Source organism: Sinocyclocheilus rhinocerous, unplaced genomic scaffold (assembly GCF_001515625.1).
Source record: "Sinocyclocheilus rhinocerous isolate Xijiao unplaced genomic scaffold, SAMN03320098_v1.1 scaffold597, whole genome shotgun sequence".
Classification (NCBI taxonomy): Eukaryota; Metazoa; Chordata; class Actinopteri; order Cypriniformes; family Cyprinidae; genus Sinocyclocheilus; species Sinocyclocheilus rhinocerous.
This window is the reverse complement of record NW_015649570.1, coordinates 426,261-440,510: the sequence shown is the minus strand read 5'-3', so window position 1 is coordinate 440,510 and position 14,250 is coordinate 426,261. Positions and strand designations below refer to the sequence as shown.

Below are 14,250 nucleotides of genomic sequence, written 5' to 3'. Positions count from 1 at the left end.
AATGCTGTGTGCTTTGGGTCATTGTCATTTCGGAAGTTAAACCTTCTTCCCATTGACAACTTTCTGGCAGAGGACAGCAGATTTTTCTCAAGAATTTGACAGTATTTTGCCCCATCCATTTTTCCTTCTGCTCCAGTCCCTGCTGCAGAGAAACACCCCATAACAGGTCATTCCACAGATTTTCAATGGGGTTTAAGTCTGGGATCTGACTGGGCCATGCAGGACATTCACCTTTTTCTCCTTCAACCACAGTGTGCTCAGGTTTGCTGTGTGCTTTGGGTCATTGTCATTTCGGAAGTTAAACCTTCTTCCCATTGACAACTTTCTGGCAGAGGACAGCAGATTTTTCTCAAGAATTTGACAGTATTTTGCCCCATCCATTTTTCCTTCTGCTCCAGTCCCTGCTGCAGAGAAATAGCCCCATAACAGGATATCACCACCTCCATGCTTTACTGTAGGAACGGTGTTATTTGGATGTTGAGCTGTATTGGATTTCTGCCAGACATATCATTTGGTGTTGAGGCCAAGTAATTCAATTTTAGTCTCATCTGCCTCAGAATCTTCAAGGTTTGTTTTGGCAAAGCTCAGTCGTGACTGCATGTGGCATTTCTTGAGTGGCTTTTTTCTTGCAACCCTCCCATACGAGCCACATTTGTGGAGAACTTGTGATATTGTTGTCACATGCACACAATGACCACTCTTTGTCATAAATTCCTGCAACTGCTTCAGAGTTCAGAGCCTCTCTGACCAGTTTCCTCCAGCTCTTTCATCCAGTTTGGAGCAACGTCCTGATCCAGGGAGGGTCTGTGTTGTACCAAATACCTTCCACTTTGTAATAATAGGCTTCATTGTGCTTCTAGGCACAATAACGCCTTTACAGGACTGAAATGCTCCAGGAAAGCTCTTTTCATGCTGAGCTAATCAAAATGACCACAACTGATCACAGTTGAAAGTCAAATGGCTTTGTGTGCCATTGAGAAGGTGATTAGCTACACCTGATTGAGTTTACAAGTCATTTTTAACGGGAGGTCACACTGCACTTTTCATTCCATTGACTTCCATTCATACGCATGCGAATGCATCAGACTGGAAACGCAAGCTTGTGTGAAAAGTTTCGCATTTCTCTGCATTCCAACGTTCAAGCTTGGTGAACTCTGACCTGCGAATTCGCATCATGTGAAACCGTGTGACCAACAGCAGATGGATACATTACAGCATGACCTCGTAGCTGAATTAAAAGAACATAAATTTAAAACTGCAGTAAAGTGTGGTAGATTGTATATTTATACATTTTATATGTATTATTTTTTGTTATGTGTTAAAATTACGTTTTTAAAAAGTCGCTGCAGAGTGTGACGTCATATCACGACCGTTGCAGCGTATGAAGAAATTTCGCACACTCAAAAGTCTAGTGTGACCACGGCTTTTGGAGAGGGTGATCCTTTTTCTGACTCGGTTATTCTGTTTTTTTTGTTTGTTTTTTTCCTGACATGTTGGTGTTATATCTTTCACTTGGATGTTACAAGTTGCACTAAGTAAATACAGCTGGATAAAACAAAAATTATGTCTTGTCTTAATGTTATTCTGCAAAGCAACAAAATTTGATTATTTTAAAGGGGGGCTATTATTTCTATACCCACTGTACACTACTATTCTAAAGTCTAATTTTTGACAAGGCTGCATTTATTTGTTCAAAATAAAATAGTAAAAACTGTAATATTGTGAATACTGTTACAATTTAAAATAAGTGTTTTCTATTTTAATATATTTAAAAATTCATTCCTGTGATAATTCTGAATTTTCAGCAGTCATTACTCCAGTCTTCAGTGTCACATGATCCTTCAGAAATCATTCTAATATTAAGATTTGTTGCTCAAGAAACATTTTTCTAATTTTATGAAAGTTACAAACAGTTGTGCTGTCTAATATTTTTGTGCAAACCATGCTACTTTTTTTTTGCAGGATTCTTTGATGAATAGAAATGTCGAAAGAACAGCATTTTTTAGAAATAGTAAAGACACTTATAATGTTATAAAAGATTACGGTAACGCTTGATCAATTTAATGAGTATTTGTTGAATAAAAATTAGTGCTGTCAATAAAAAAATTAACTAATTAATTGCACATTTATTTCTGAAATTAATCGCGATTAATCCCACCTAACATTAAAGTTTTTAAATATACTTTTACGGTATATTGCAATAATTTCACATTCAATCTTCAAATTAATGTAGAAACAACATAAAGAAAGTATATTTTTAATATTAGGGGAGTATCACTGACATCAATACTACTGAAGTCTCTATGAAATTTTTTTTTCTCTAATATTTAACCATTGTCTATAGCCATTCAACATTACAGTATAATTGAAAGCTATTAATTTGAACATTTATTAGACTTTAAAAAATTACAACTTCAAATTTAAGTGAACTTAAAACAATCTTCGCATAAACTCATTATAATGTCATATTTAGCTACCTGCGCCCTTCATCAAGTAGGAAATACACAGAAATTGAATAAAGTTATCAAACACTAAATTCTAAATTAAATAAAGATGAATCCTTAAAGTTACAAGAGTTATTGATTTCCTCTTTTGTTCTTGGATGAACAGACATCACAGCCACTGGGTTATTAGGTTATATTGGCTGCTTTAAGAGCTGAACATGACACGCATCGTAGTTTCTCATAACTCTTTACCTTTTCTGACCCACTTCAGCTCACTTCAAGTCTCTGCTAGTGAGCTGATGAGTTGAATCGGGTGTGTTAGATGAGGGAGACAGTGCTGGGTTGCTCCAGGACAGTTTAGAAAACCATTTCAGAGACATGTTCTTAAATCTGACTCATATATAACAAATACTTACATGCATGTGCAGATTTAAAGCAGCTTTAATCGCCTTTTTGGTAACTTCATGACTTAACTGATGACATAACTATGACAATGCATGCTCATAGTTTCATTTGCACTTTAATATGAAATTATATACAGCGCGCGCCACTGCATTTGTGCGTGAAATTGAAGAGCACGTGCTACGAGCACAGTATAACGGCTGACAGGACAGGAAAATTTTTTACTGACATTTGACAACATCTCATTTGACCACAGTTTACTATTGTTTTACTGAAATTCCTCATCACCTGTACCTTTTTTTCGTGCTCGTTTGACTAGCGCTTGGCACTGAGGCTGAGTGCGCGTCTGAAAGGTATCCCATTTGATGTGGTCGTAAAGACGTTCTGCATCTAAATAAACGCAATTCTTGTCAAGAAAAAAAAAAAAAAAAAGAGAGACAGAAGCAGCAGTTGTTGTGAGTGGGGTGGCCAACCCTAGCTCTGCCCCTGCGTTAATTGCATTAAATATTTTTTACGCATTAAACTGAAAAAATTCATCGCATGCGTTAACGCTAATTTTGACAGCACTAATAAAAATATCTTTCAAAAATAAAATTTTACTTGGAACTTGAATGGTAGTGTACTTACACATACTGTATATGCATAGACATATACAGTGGGTACGGAAAGTATTCAGACCCCCTTAAATTTTTCACTCTTTGTTATATTGCAGCCATTTGCTAAAATCATTTAAGTTAATTTTTTTTCCTAAACAATAAGTGTAATACTGCTTTAAATTGTTGTTTTCCCCAAAAAATTTTTTAAAAAGTTTTCTGTTTAATTTAATTGCAATTGAGTTTTTGTTTTTCAGAGCAAAAAATAAATATCATACATTTTTCCCAGATTTACAGAAGAGACCCACTAAAATGTCATTCAGTGTAACAATCTTGTCAGGCATATTTACAACAAAAATCAATTTATGACATATTAAAAGGCTAATTACTTTCACCCCAAATACTAATTAGTTGTAATTTTACTTTTTTTTTAAATTGCCATTATCCTAGGTTTTGCCCATTTGTCAGTAAGAATTTTTTACTCATTTAAAACACAATAAAATTTAATATGCTCCCTTATTCTTTTATATATTTTAGTATGTACACGTCAGAATTTTTGTTTGAATTTTTACACAAGTATTGTGTTACACTGAATGACAATGTAACATTATTTCAACCAAATTTTGACATGTTATCCTCCAAAAACGTATTTAAAACCTTAAAAATAGACACTTTACTTGCATTTAATGTGCTTTCTATGGACATGAAACCACTTTTGTAAATTTCTTTTGATGTGGACATCTTAACGTCTTTGACCCACATACAACAACATAACATTGTTTCCTGTTGAAATTGTAAGGTCAATGATCATGTTTCATAAGCCTTTAACCCCCTAAAAACGGTGTAAACATCAAGTGGAGCATGAATTTACATTGGACCAAAAACCCAGAAACAGAGAGGACTTTGCATCCTCATTTCAGACATCCACCAAACAACACTAAAAAACAGACACAGAGGTTCATGCTTTCCTATACGTTTATGGTAAAATAAACATTGCCCATGAGTAAATATGCTCAGTGTGGAAAGAGGTTTTAACCGGACTGCTGAGTGAGCACAGTGGGATAATGGCCCTGGTTTTAAAGACAGCACTCTGCATGATGAGGTCTCTGTGCAAAGAAGAGCTCAAATATCTTCACTGTTTCCAGGAAAAAGCATTAATTCCATTCTGCTGAGTTTACAGCGGACCAACCACACCTAAAACCCTAAGTGTCCATGTATTCATTCAGACAGGCAATAATCAAACACTTTCGACAAGAGATCGGTCTCAGCTCTCTTTAATTTTTGTCCTCCATACAACATAAAAACTCCACATGAATCTGATTTTTTTAAAATGTGTATTGTATTGCATTGGCATGTAGTTTGAAATGTTTGAAATGATTCAATGTGAAAGGTCAGTTGGCAACTCAAATGTATTATTTAGAACTCGTATATGTATTGTCATACATTATCATGCAGGTGTGATGTGGTTCAATAGAATTATGGCATTAGCATTGGCTTACAGACTCACCTTATGACAAAGTCTGTGTCATTGTTGGCGATTGTGACCACAACATCAGGCACATTGTAAGGAGTGTCCAAGTGACTCTCCATGGTGGCCCTGAAGAACAAAAATAAATTCAAATGAACATCTGATCATAACATAAGCACATGATAAGAAAACTCAGTAGAGGCCTGAAATAATTGTGAAAGCTTTCCTTTCTCCTCTGACTGAGAAACATAAAATATGATAAAAAGTTTTGTGAGCAGGAAATTGCATGTGACAGGTACTTATCTAATGTACAGGAAGCATCTACAGTTCTTGTGGAGAAATTTTATTTCCTTTATGGTTACTAGGACATATATCTTCTGCTGATATGCACATACTGACATACAGACAAAAAAGCAAAAATTCTCATTTGAACACTTAGGGCCAGACTGAGCGAAACCCTCTTTTGCCATTAAAAAAGTACTTCTTTATTTACCTGCTTGCATTTGCACTGGTAGGAGTTTCTCTTTCAGACACAAAATTCATGGGAGGAGAGTATTCAAACGAATTTGAAATTAATTTGTGCATTGTCACTAAAATACCAACAGAACTTTCCACTTCCATCTGTGTTTTATGGGATTGCGATCTTACACTAATTTGCCCCGTTTAGCAAATCTGGCCCAAAAATTGTTGATTCTCATCGAGCACTTGGATTTATGTTAAAAATGTGATGCTGCATTTGTTGCTTGATTCTGATCATCTGCAGCAATACTCTTCTACTGTACAGATCAGTACATCTCAGTCTATTTATTCAAAGAGTAATATTAGGTCAATATAACCTAATTAATATTCATAAGCAAAATGCAATGTTGTGAAGTCACAAACATCCAAAAATCAGTGGTTTATTCTGGTGCCACTGTCCCTACCCATTTCATTACAAAATCATGCCCATGCCCAAAAATCAAAAGTTCACAGTCTGTGTGTCTTGGGTGACTCTCAGTAGCAGGAACTGTACTGCTGTAAACCAACTGAGAACATGCCATTTTCAAGTGACTGGCTGAACAGGAGTCTGATCCAAATGTAAAGAACAATGAGAACAAGATCAGAAACATGTCTCTCAATTTGTAAGACAAGCACAATACAGGTCTTTTGGAGGTATTTGAGCCAAGGATTAAAAGCGGTGTTACTCATATTTATTGTAAAAGAATAATACTCTCCCATACAAAAAAATCCCATGTTCATAGTGGTCGTACTACAATAGGCGAAGAGTGTCTAATTGTAATCATTCCATGTAAACATTTCGGTTTCACCCTTGTGCGTATTGTGTGAATAGTTTAGCTGTCTTACGTGGTCATGATAACTTGCACAGACAGGTTTAGTAAACAATTTAAATCACATTAGTCTCATGTTACCACACAAAGTTTCAATCATCTGGCTAAAACTGTATTCTAATTTTTATCCCAATGCAATATTTTCCCTGAAGAATGCCATTGTAAGAGTGTTAAATGTAAACATGATTTTTTCTTTTTAAAAGCTGAGGAACAAGTCAGAATTATGTTTTGCCATAGGCGACAACCTCAGATGCTGTTGATAGAGCTAAACTTGCATTGAATCCAGAACATTCCTGTTCTTAAAATAAAAAAAGAACAAACGACGTTGGCTGTTTGTAATTTTAGGTTTCTACCTCATTTGTAGAATAACTATATAGACCTCTAGACTCCTCCACATTGATTATCATACAGGTATGGAGATTCAGGTTGGTTTTCAGTGCACTGCATTATTTTGAGTGGCTCATCTGTAGATTGTTTTGGATAGTTTGCCACCATCATAGAAAACCTGTATTGTACCACTGAACTTGGAATGAACTTGGCAGGCAGCCAGTGTGGGCGACCTTATACGAACAGTGCTAAGACTGCAAATATCAGAGAGAGGGGACACTATAGTAGGACAGGGCCCATAACAGGAATTTCAGCTTTCTTATGGACACAATTTTACAGACGTCATAGGTGTGTCCTCATTATAGTAGATTTCAACTAGATTTTTAGGTTTTCTTTTAGTGGTGTCTGCACATGTAAAGCTCAATGCCACAGAGGTATAATGTTGTTAAATGGGTGAGTGCATTGATATATGGTTGCTAACATATTCTGGGTGGTTGTTAGGGCACTGTTACGTAGTTACTTATTGGTCAAAAGGGGACCCAGTCTCAAGTCTATGAGATACCTGCACTGATTTTATCATCCAGCAGGTAAAAAAATATCAGCAACAGTGAGCTAAACGAAGCTAAATGAAGTTCAGGACGAAGCTAAATGAAGTTCAGTTGCATTCCTTATTGCTGTTCATCTCACTATAATGTCTCGCACTATATTGTGGCTCTTTTTAGCTGAAACACTTTTGGCATTTCATAACCTCAGTTGGGTCACAATGACCCATGCTTGCCATAACTGCCCCAGATTGAATGGCCAACAATCCTGTACAACCAGGAAAAGTTCCAAACTCAAATTCCATTCCAGGCTTCTTGCATAATGTGTCTGAAATGTAAACGACTTATTTTTCCTGGCGTTTTACCAAAGGATATAGTGTTACCACAAGGTCACACTACAGTAACCCCTTCATACACTGACAGACAGGCAAAATTACTTACACATATATTTTGGTCATAGTTCATGCAGCAACAGATATCACTGTATTATAGTGGTAATGGTTCAATAATTAACAGTCCAAATAAAATAACTGCTTTGACAGGATTAGATAGTGAAGATAGCATAGTAGAACAGGATGTTGTGCTGTGTGCGTATCTTATTGACCTATATGTGACAGGAACGTTACCTCATGGCGTTCTTCAGCAGCTCAGGCAGGATGTAGTCCAGAGGCAGTGGAATGAAGGGAAAGCGGGCCGCCACATGGCCATTAATGCGAACCCGTGGAGAATTCCCATACTGATGCTCACAGAGCCGTCTGAGGGGAACAGAGGGGATCAAGACATTTACATTACCATTCAAGTCTGGACAGACTTATTAATTCTTTACTATCATTCAAACAAATAACAAATGTCAGTCTTATAAAGAAATCTGGCAGACTTTATTTCCAGATTTCACATATTTAAGCATAAGCCTTAAGATTAAAATGCTTTTAGGATCATGAGAAAATAAAATTAATTGTATTCAAATAATTGGTATTCTACATAAAAATAATAAATGCAAAATTGCATACAAAGAAAATAAGTCACATGCTACTGGTTCTGCCTCACCAGGTAATGAAAGTACTGGTAAATGCCTGGATTGCTGTCTTGAGCATTTCATTTAGTTTAAAGCCAGTTTTTAAATAATTTGACACTAATTAATGAGAACATCTCATTCAGAGCCAGGAAAATGTGGCCTCGGTCTGGTCTTTGAGGGAGCGCTTTGATCATGCCACTGTGAAGAGGAACAGGGCAGCTCTGCTGGTGCAGCATATTAATGGTCAAACTCTCATGAGACGAGCAGGAGCAGTGCAGCCTGACCTCTATTCTTACATAAGACCACAAAGAACATTTTTTAGGACTGTAACAACTAATCGATAATGAATACAGATAATTATTTCAAATAAATCCACATTAAAGCCACTTAAAACCAAAACAAACTATTACTGGGCAGAATATGCTGCAAACTGGACCAGACTTTAGGTTGAAAGTCAGCTTAGTATAGATGAGGAAAAACTGATGTTAGATCAGAATGAGAACACAGAGATACTCTGTCCATCTGCAGGATGGACGAATGAGCGACTGATTGGAAAAAGTGAAGTAAAATAAGAGCGATGGCGCAGGCGTAAGAGGCTTTAGCAACTGCACATTCATCAAGGGCCCAGGCATTGTGACCTGATTCTTTTCAACAAAGAAATAAACAGGAAGAATGTCTCTAACATTTTAGCTAAAGCCTCTCAACCAGCTGACAAGGAGACAAACTGAAAGTAAATAACTAAGACAAAAGAAGAAAACATGAATAAAAAACACACTTTACTGTGTTCTGACTAAATAATGCAGTTGCTATGAAATCTGTTCAGGCAATTATTTCTCTTAAACAAAATCAAACAAAAAGAGAGTTGTGGTGACTTCCTCTTGTTCATTTCTTAGGTGTTTCAAATCATTTTGCATGAGATGATTTATGAGACAGAATGTAAAACATGCATGACATAAACTGATTATGTCTAAAAAAAATTTCAAAGTAATGTCAATGTCCAAAAAAAACCACAAAAATTATATATGTATATATATATATATATTTTTTTTTTTTCCCCTGCTGGCACAGTTGCTGCCTCATAGTATCATGCGTTAACCGTATCCACCAGAAAATATATTAATAATTTATTAAACCTTAAGTTTTCTTTACAATAAAACTATTTCTAAAATATGTTCCTAAATTTTCTACTTTAGAATAGTAGCTTGAAATTATGGCACTATAAATTCATAACAGTAGCAAACAGTTTAAGAAATGTTTACATGTCCATCATTCACTTCAAATCATTCCTGGACTGTTGACACATTAAACTCATGTAGAAGAAGTAAATACATGTTTTGCTCCCACACAGAAAATGTTGGACAGTAGTTCAACAGTGACCTTTAACACTCATCTTGGTAAATCAAAAATGAGAACTGGGCTTTGACCCTTTTCTTGGGCAAACAGAGCACACACACACACACAAACACACACACACTAGCTGCTGTAAATGGAGCTGACTGTGCGGATAACAGAACAAAAGGCTTTTCAATATCCTCTTAAAATAGTCCTCGAGTCTTAAGCCCTCACGTATGCAAACAGACGTGGGCAAACAGAGCACACACACACACACACACACACACACAAACACACACACACTAGCTGCTGTAAATGGAGCTGACTGTGCGGATAACAGAACAAAAGGCTTTTCAATATCCTCTTAAAATAGTCCTCGAGTCTTAAGCCCTCACGTATGCAAACAGACGACAGGATGCAAGGCTGATGGCAAACAGAAGGAAGTTAAAAGGACAGCATACTCACCGAGCAAAATCAACCCACTTCTCGATGATCTTTTTAGGGGACAGGCGGCGACATATAATGCCTACAAAGTCAGGCTGAAATAGTACAGAGAAAAAAAAAAACGTCAAGAAACAAAATCATATGGTAAGCATCCGTACTAGCGCTGGGTAATATGACTGTAATAGCCATGCTACATCAGAAACGTACCAACTGGTAGAGATATTGGTTATATTTCTTATTTTATTAAAATCGCTTATAACTTGCATTGCTGTTTTGATTCTTTAATAGTTCAGCTTGGTCATTTTTACATGAGCTGTTCAGTTTGAGGTGAAAATTAATCAACAGAAGATTGCACATTTCAGTTTGTACTAGTGTGATTCCTGAAACATTTTATAATCTAATAATAAATAATAAACATCAGTACTACCACAAAGCAAATACACAATTCATACTCTTTTTATTTCAGTAATTTAGTCTTAGTAAATCAACCTGCTGCTTGTAGCTGTACAATAGCAGGCATGATTAAATTATAGGAACCTTCCTGTTCTGAACCATTACAGCTCTCAAGCAAAGAGAAGTAAGCAAAAATATTGTTCGTTGCAGCAGGTCTCTGTAATTTGATAGCAGATGTGGTTTAGGGTTGTGTCGGTGAGGAAATTTTCCCACCGGTTAATCGGCGTGTGACAACACCGGTAATACCGGCATCACCGCGGGGGCGGGGCATTCCCTCTTTTCCTCGCTTTCCTACGCTTTTAAATAGCTTGTAAAAGCGGTGTGCCCATTTTACTTTTACTTTAAAATAGCGGCAATTCGGAGTAAAGCAATTGTTCGTTTTTAGTACAGCTCGTTAGAGGTAGAATTCTTTAGTGAAATAAAGATGATATTTATTGAAATGAAATTCGAATTAATTAAGGAAAGAGAGAACGAACGAACACATGCACCCACATGCGAGCGAGCAATTGTGAACAATTGCAAACAAGCTTGTCGGTTTAATTACAAAAACTGCTAAGTTGTCACCTCATTGCTGAGAAATATATGTAGCTTTTAGCTGTTGTATTTTCAAAATTCACGGGGCGTTGAAAACCAGCTCCTGAATGTGCAATTTCTTACCTATAAAAAGTTTCCATCTCAATAAAATGCGAGCGCATACAGCACGCCGGCATTAAAACGCCATTAAAAATCTTTATGAGCAAACTTGTCGTCCTCGCATTGGGAGTTCTGTGGAGAATCGGATATGTGTGTTTAGACGTAGGACGTTCAGTTTTTAATTGTAGTGTCTGTTCTTTTACTGAACTAAATGATTTTTATTACTATAAAAAATCTAAACGACGGTGGGGGTCAGTGACGCGGTGGGCAAGTGACGTAACCGGTGTTGCGGCTTAACACCGGTATCACCGTCAACACCGTCTATCGCAGCAAGCCTATTGTGGTTGTATATTTAGTCTATGCATGAGCATCATGCGAAAATATTGGTGGTCCACTTGGCTGCCTGTATGAGACATTTTCGTCACTGGGCAAATGACTGAAGACTACATTGCTTTTATTGCTGTGAAACCCATGTGCTTATGGGTATTTTAAAGAGGAACTGGAGAGTTTCCTAATATGGATTCATATATTGTTCATAGCACATTTGAATCTGTCTAATGCAAACAATTTTAAGAACCATCGCTAATTGCGGAAATATCCATAATAGAGTAAGAAACAGCGGTGGTGCTAAAATATTAAGCAAGAGACGTACATTATCCTCATGCAGGGCAATGTGGTGTGTGGCCAGCATGCGGATGCCCAGACGAGACGTCAACGTTGTGTCCAAGAAATTACGAACCAGAGTCTCATCCTGAACAAACAGAATGTAAAATAAATAAACAACTAGGTCAGATCCACTGATTATGACCAAAGTGAAAGTATAACATGAACCATGCAGAAAGAGGCTACGGTAATATTATTCTGCTGACGGCGAACAAAACACTAGGGGGTTTTGAAATCTTACCATTATGTGTTTACGACATTCCCTGAATCCTTCAGCTAACATGGTGACAACATCTTTGTGATCATCAAGAAGCTGTTTTACAAGTTTGCTATAGCGAGCCTCAGTTTCCTGGTCTGTAATCTGAAGACAAAAACAATGATGGAAAGGTTAGCAAAATAATATTAAATGCTAATCTTTTATATGTAATAGACCATTTACAGTCATAGTTAAAATCAAAACTAAAGCCTGGTGGGGTAATCATGTCTTAACTGTTATTTCCCCTTATTATTCTTACTAAACAAATAAATGGATCCACTTACACTAGCAGAAAATGGTTGGATACACTTAAATTAATTTGTTTCTTGTGATCTTTGCAATCTTTTGATCTAAATGTTGCACTTAAATACTTGACAAATTTGTGACTACAAAAAAAAAAGTTTCTGAAATGGATGGTCAGGAAAATACATTTCAGACAGTAGAGATGAATCTCCTTAATATACCATTTACAAAGCATTCAAAAATGCAGCATCGCCATCGTAGGCATAAGTTACATTTGAAAATAAATGAAATAGAACACAGTTACTTTAAATGTCTTGGTGAGCATAGGAGACACCTTTCAAAAACATTTTTACAAAATCTTCCACTTTTGTAGTGTACACCTGTGTTCTTTCATAGCTTGGATGACTTTACTGTTACTCTTAATTGTGGGAAAAAGCAAAGGTAACAGAATGAGAATGTGTGGGCCAAAATTTGGACTCATAATGTACAAGCCACTGCAATAACTATGGCAATCCCTTCAGTTGCCTCATATTTCCGGTTAGCAGATATTGTGCAACAGAGGGATTTTTCATTTGTACTCACATTTGACATATTCATGAGCCAGCATTTTACAAAGTCAGTCAGTCTGTCAGTCAACAAAGGCTTAGGTTTCACTGGTGAGAGGTGATACCTCCACTCTTATCTTCTACAGCGGCTGAATCAGTACACTAAACTCACAGGCCTCTCAGGTTACAGAATTAATTATGGAAATCTGAAAGCTGATCAACAGTTGACTAGGCCGTGTATGAATTCATATGTACAGGTTTGGTCAACTTGCACTTACAGCCTGGAAATCGCTCAGCATGTGGTAGGCCCTGATATAAAGTTCGTGCTGTGGAGAGAGAGAGAGAGAGAATGAGAATGACTGAGTGCAATATATGGGTAACAAATGTGCTGTGGCGCAGCTCCTGGAGCTTGTGTTCCCAGCCTTCCCTGAAAACCATTCCTGGCCCCTCACCAACCCTCCATAAACGCACGGCTTACATTCTTCAATGGATTCGAGGAACAAATTAAGAAGATTGGGAAACACATAAACGTGCTGAATGTTTTGAATGATCTTAATTTTTACTTGCAACAGTTCAAAGGTTGTGATGATATATACTGCAAAAAAAAAAGTGTTTTTCAGTATTTTTTTTCTTGTTTTCCATTAAAGCTATCTGATAAAATCTGATAACTCAAAAGACATACACTACCGTTCAGGAGTTTTATGTTTATTTTTCAAAGAAAAAAAACTTATGCTCACCACAGCCTAATTTACTTGATCAAAAATACAGTAAGAATAACGTAATGTATTAAAACGTAAATAAAAAAAATCTTCATTTTCACATAATCCTTCAGAAAATCATTCTAATATGCTGATTTGGTGCTCACAAAACATTTGATTTTTAAAAGTGTGGAAACCTTGATACATTTTGATTTGAAATCTTTTGTAACATTATAAATAGCTTTACTGTTTCTTTTGGTTCATTTTATGTATACTTGCTGAATAAGGGTATTACTGACCCCAAACATCTGAATGGTAGAGTAGGTTAAGAAGACATTTGACAAAGATGTTAAGATACATTTACCAAAAAAAAAAAAAGATTAATAAACTGATTTTTGCAGTGCAGTATTTAGTTTTAAGACTGCAGACTCAATTGCTCTGAATACCTCTGAACTCAACTGGTGAGTTCTTCTTCCTCAAAGAAAACAAAACAAGCTATAGACCAGACTCTCTTCTGAGGCAGATGTGGGTAAAAGTTCACGGGAGGAGGAGGACTCACTAAAGGAAGTAAACAAGCAGGAGAAAGGGGAGGGAACCTGTTTTCTCTTTCTGCTCATTACTTGGTGAATGTCTGTTTGTTTTGTCTGCTAGTGGACCATGAACGTGAGAATTGCTTGTGATGGTTATTGTTATTTATGTTTTTGTGTTGTAGAGATGAACAGCTCAATGATTCCAGGACATCGTGACATACAATGTGGTCCAAAAGACCTTTAGGGTGCTTTCACACTAGCACTTTTGGTGCACACCCGGGTTCGATTGACGTCAGAGTTCGGTTCGTTTGGATGATGTAAGCGCTGTCTCCCG

The 14,250-nt window shown here is 36.6% G+C and overlaps 1 protein-coding gene across 1 annotated transcript in view; it reads right to left on the bottom strand.

The window, feature by feature from the left end:
* Window positions 1-14,250, bottom strand: part of bckdk (branched chain ketoacid dehydrogenase kinase) — a 22,881-nt gene that overhangs the window by 2,932 nt on the left and 5,699 nt on the right. The window contains exons 4-9 of the mRNA XM_016515568.1: window positions 12,967-13,014; window positions 11,886-12,005; window positions 11,634-11,732; window positions 9,917-9,990; window positions 7,731-7,859; window positions 4,947-5,036 (exon numbers count right to left, since the gene is read on the bottom strand). Of these exons, the coding sequence (XP_016371054.1) occupies window positions 4,947-5,036; window positions 7,731-7,859; window positions 9,917-9,990; window positions 11,634-11,732; window positions 11,886-12,005; window positions 12,967-13,014 (560 nt within the window). The remainder of the gene's footprint in view (window positions 1-4,946; window positions 5,037-7,730; window positions 7,860-9,916; window positions 9,991-11,633; window positions 11,733-11,885; window positions 12,006-12,966; window positions 13,015-14,250) is intronic.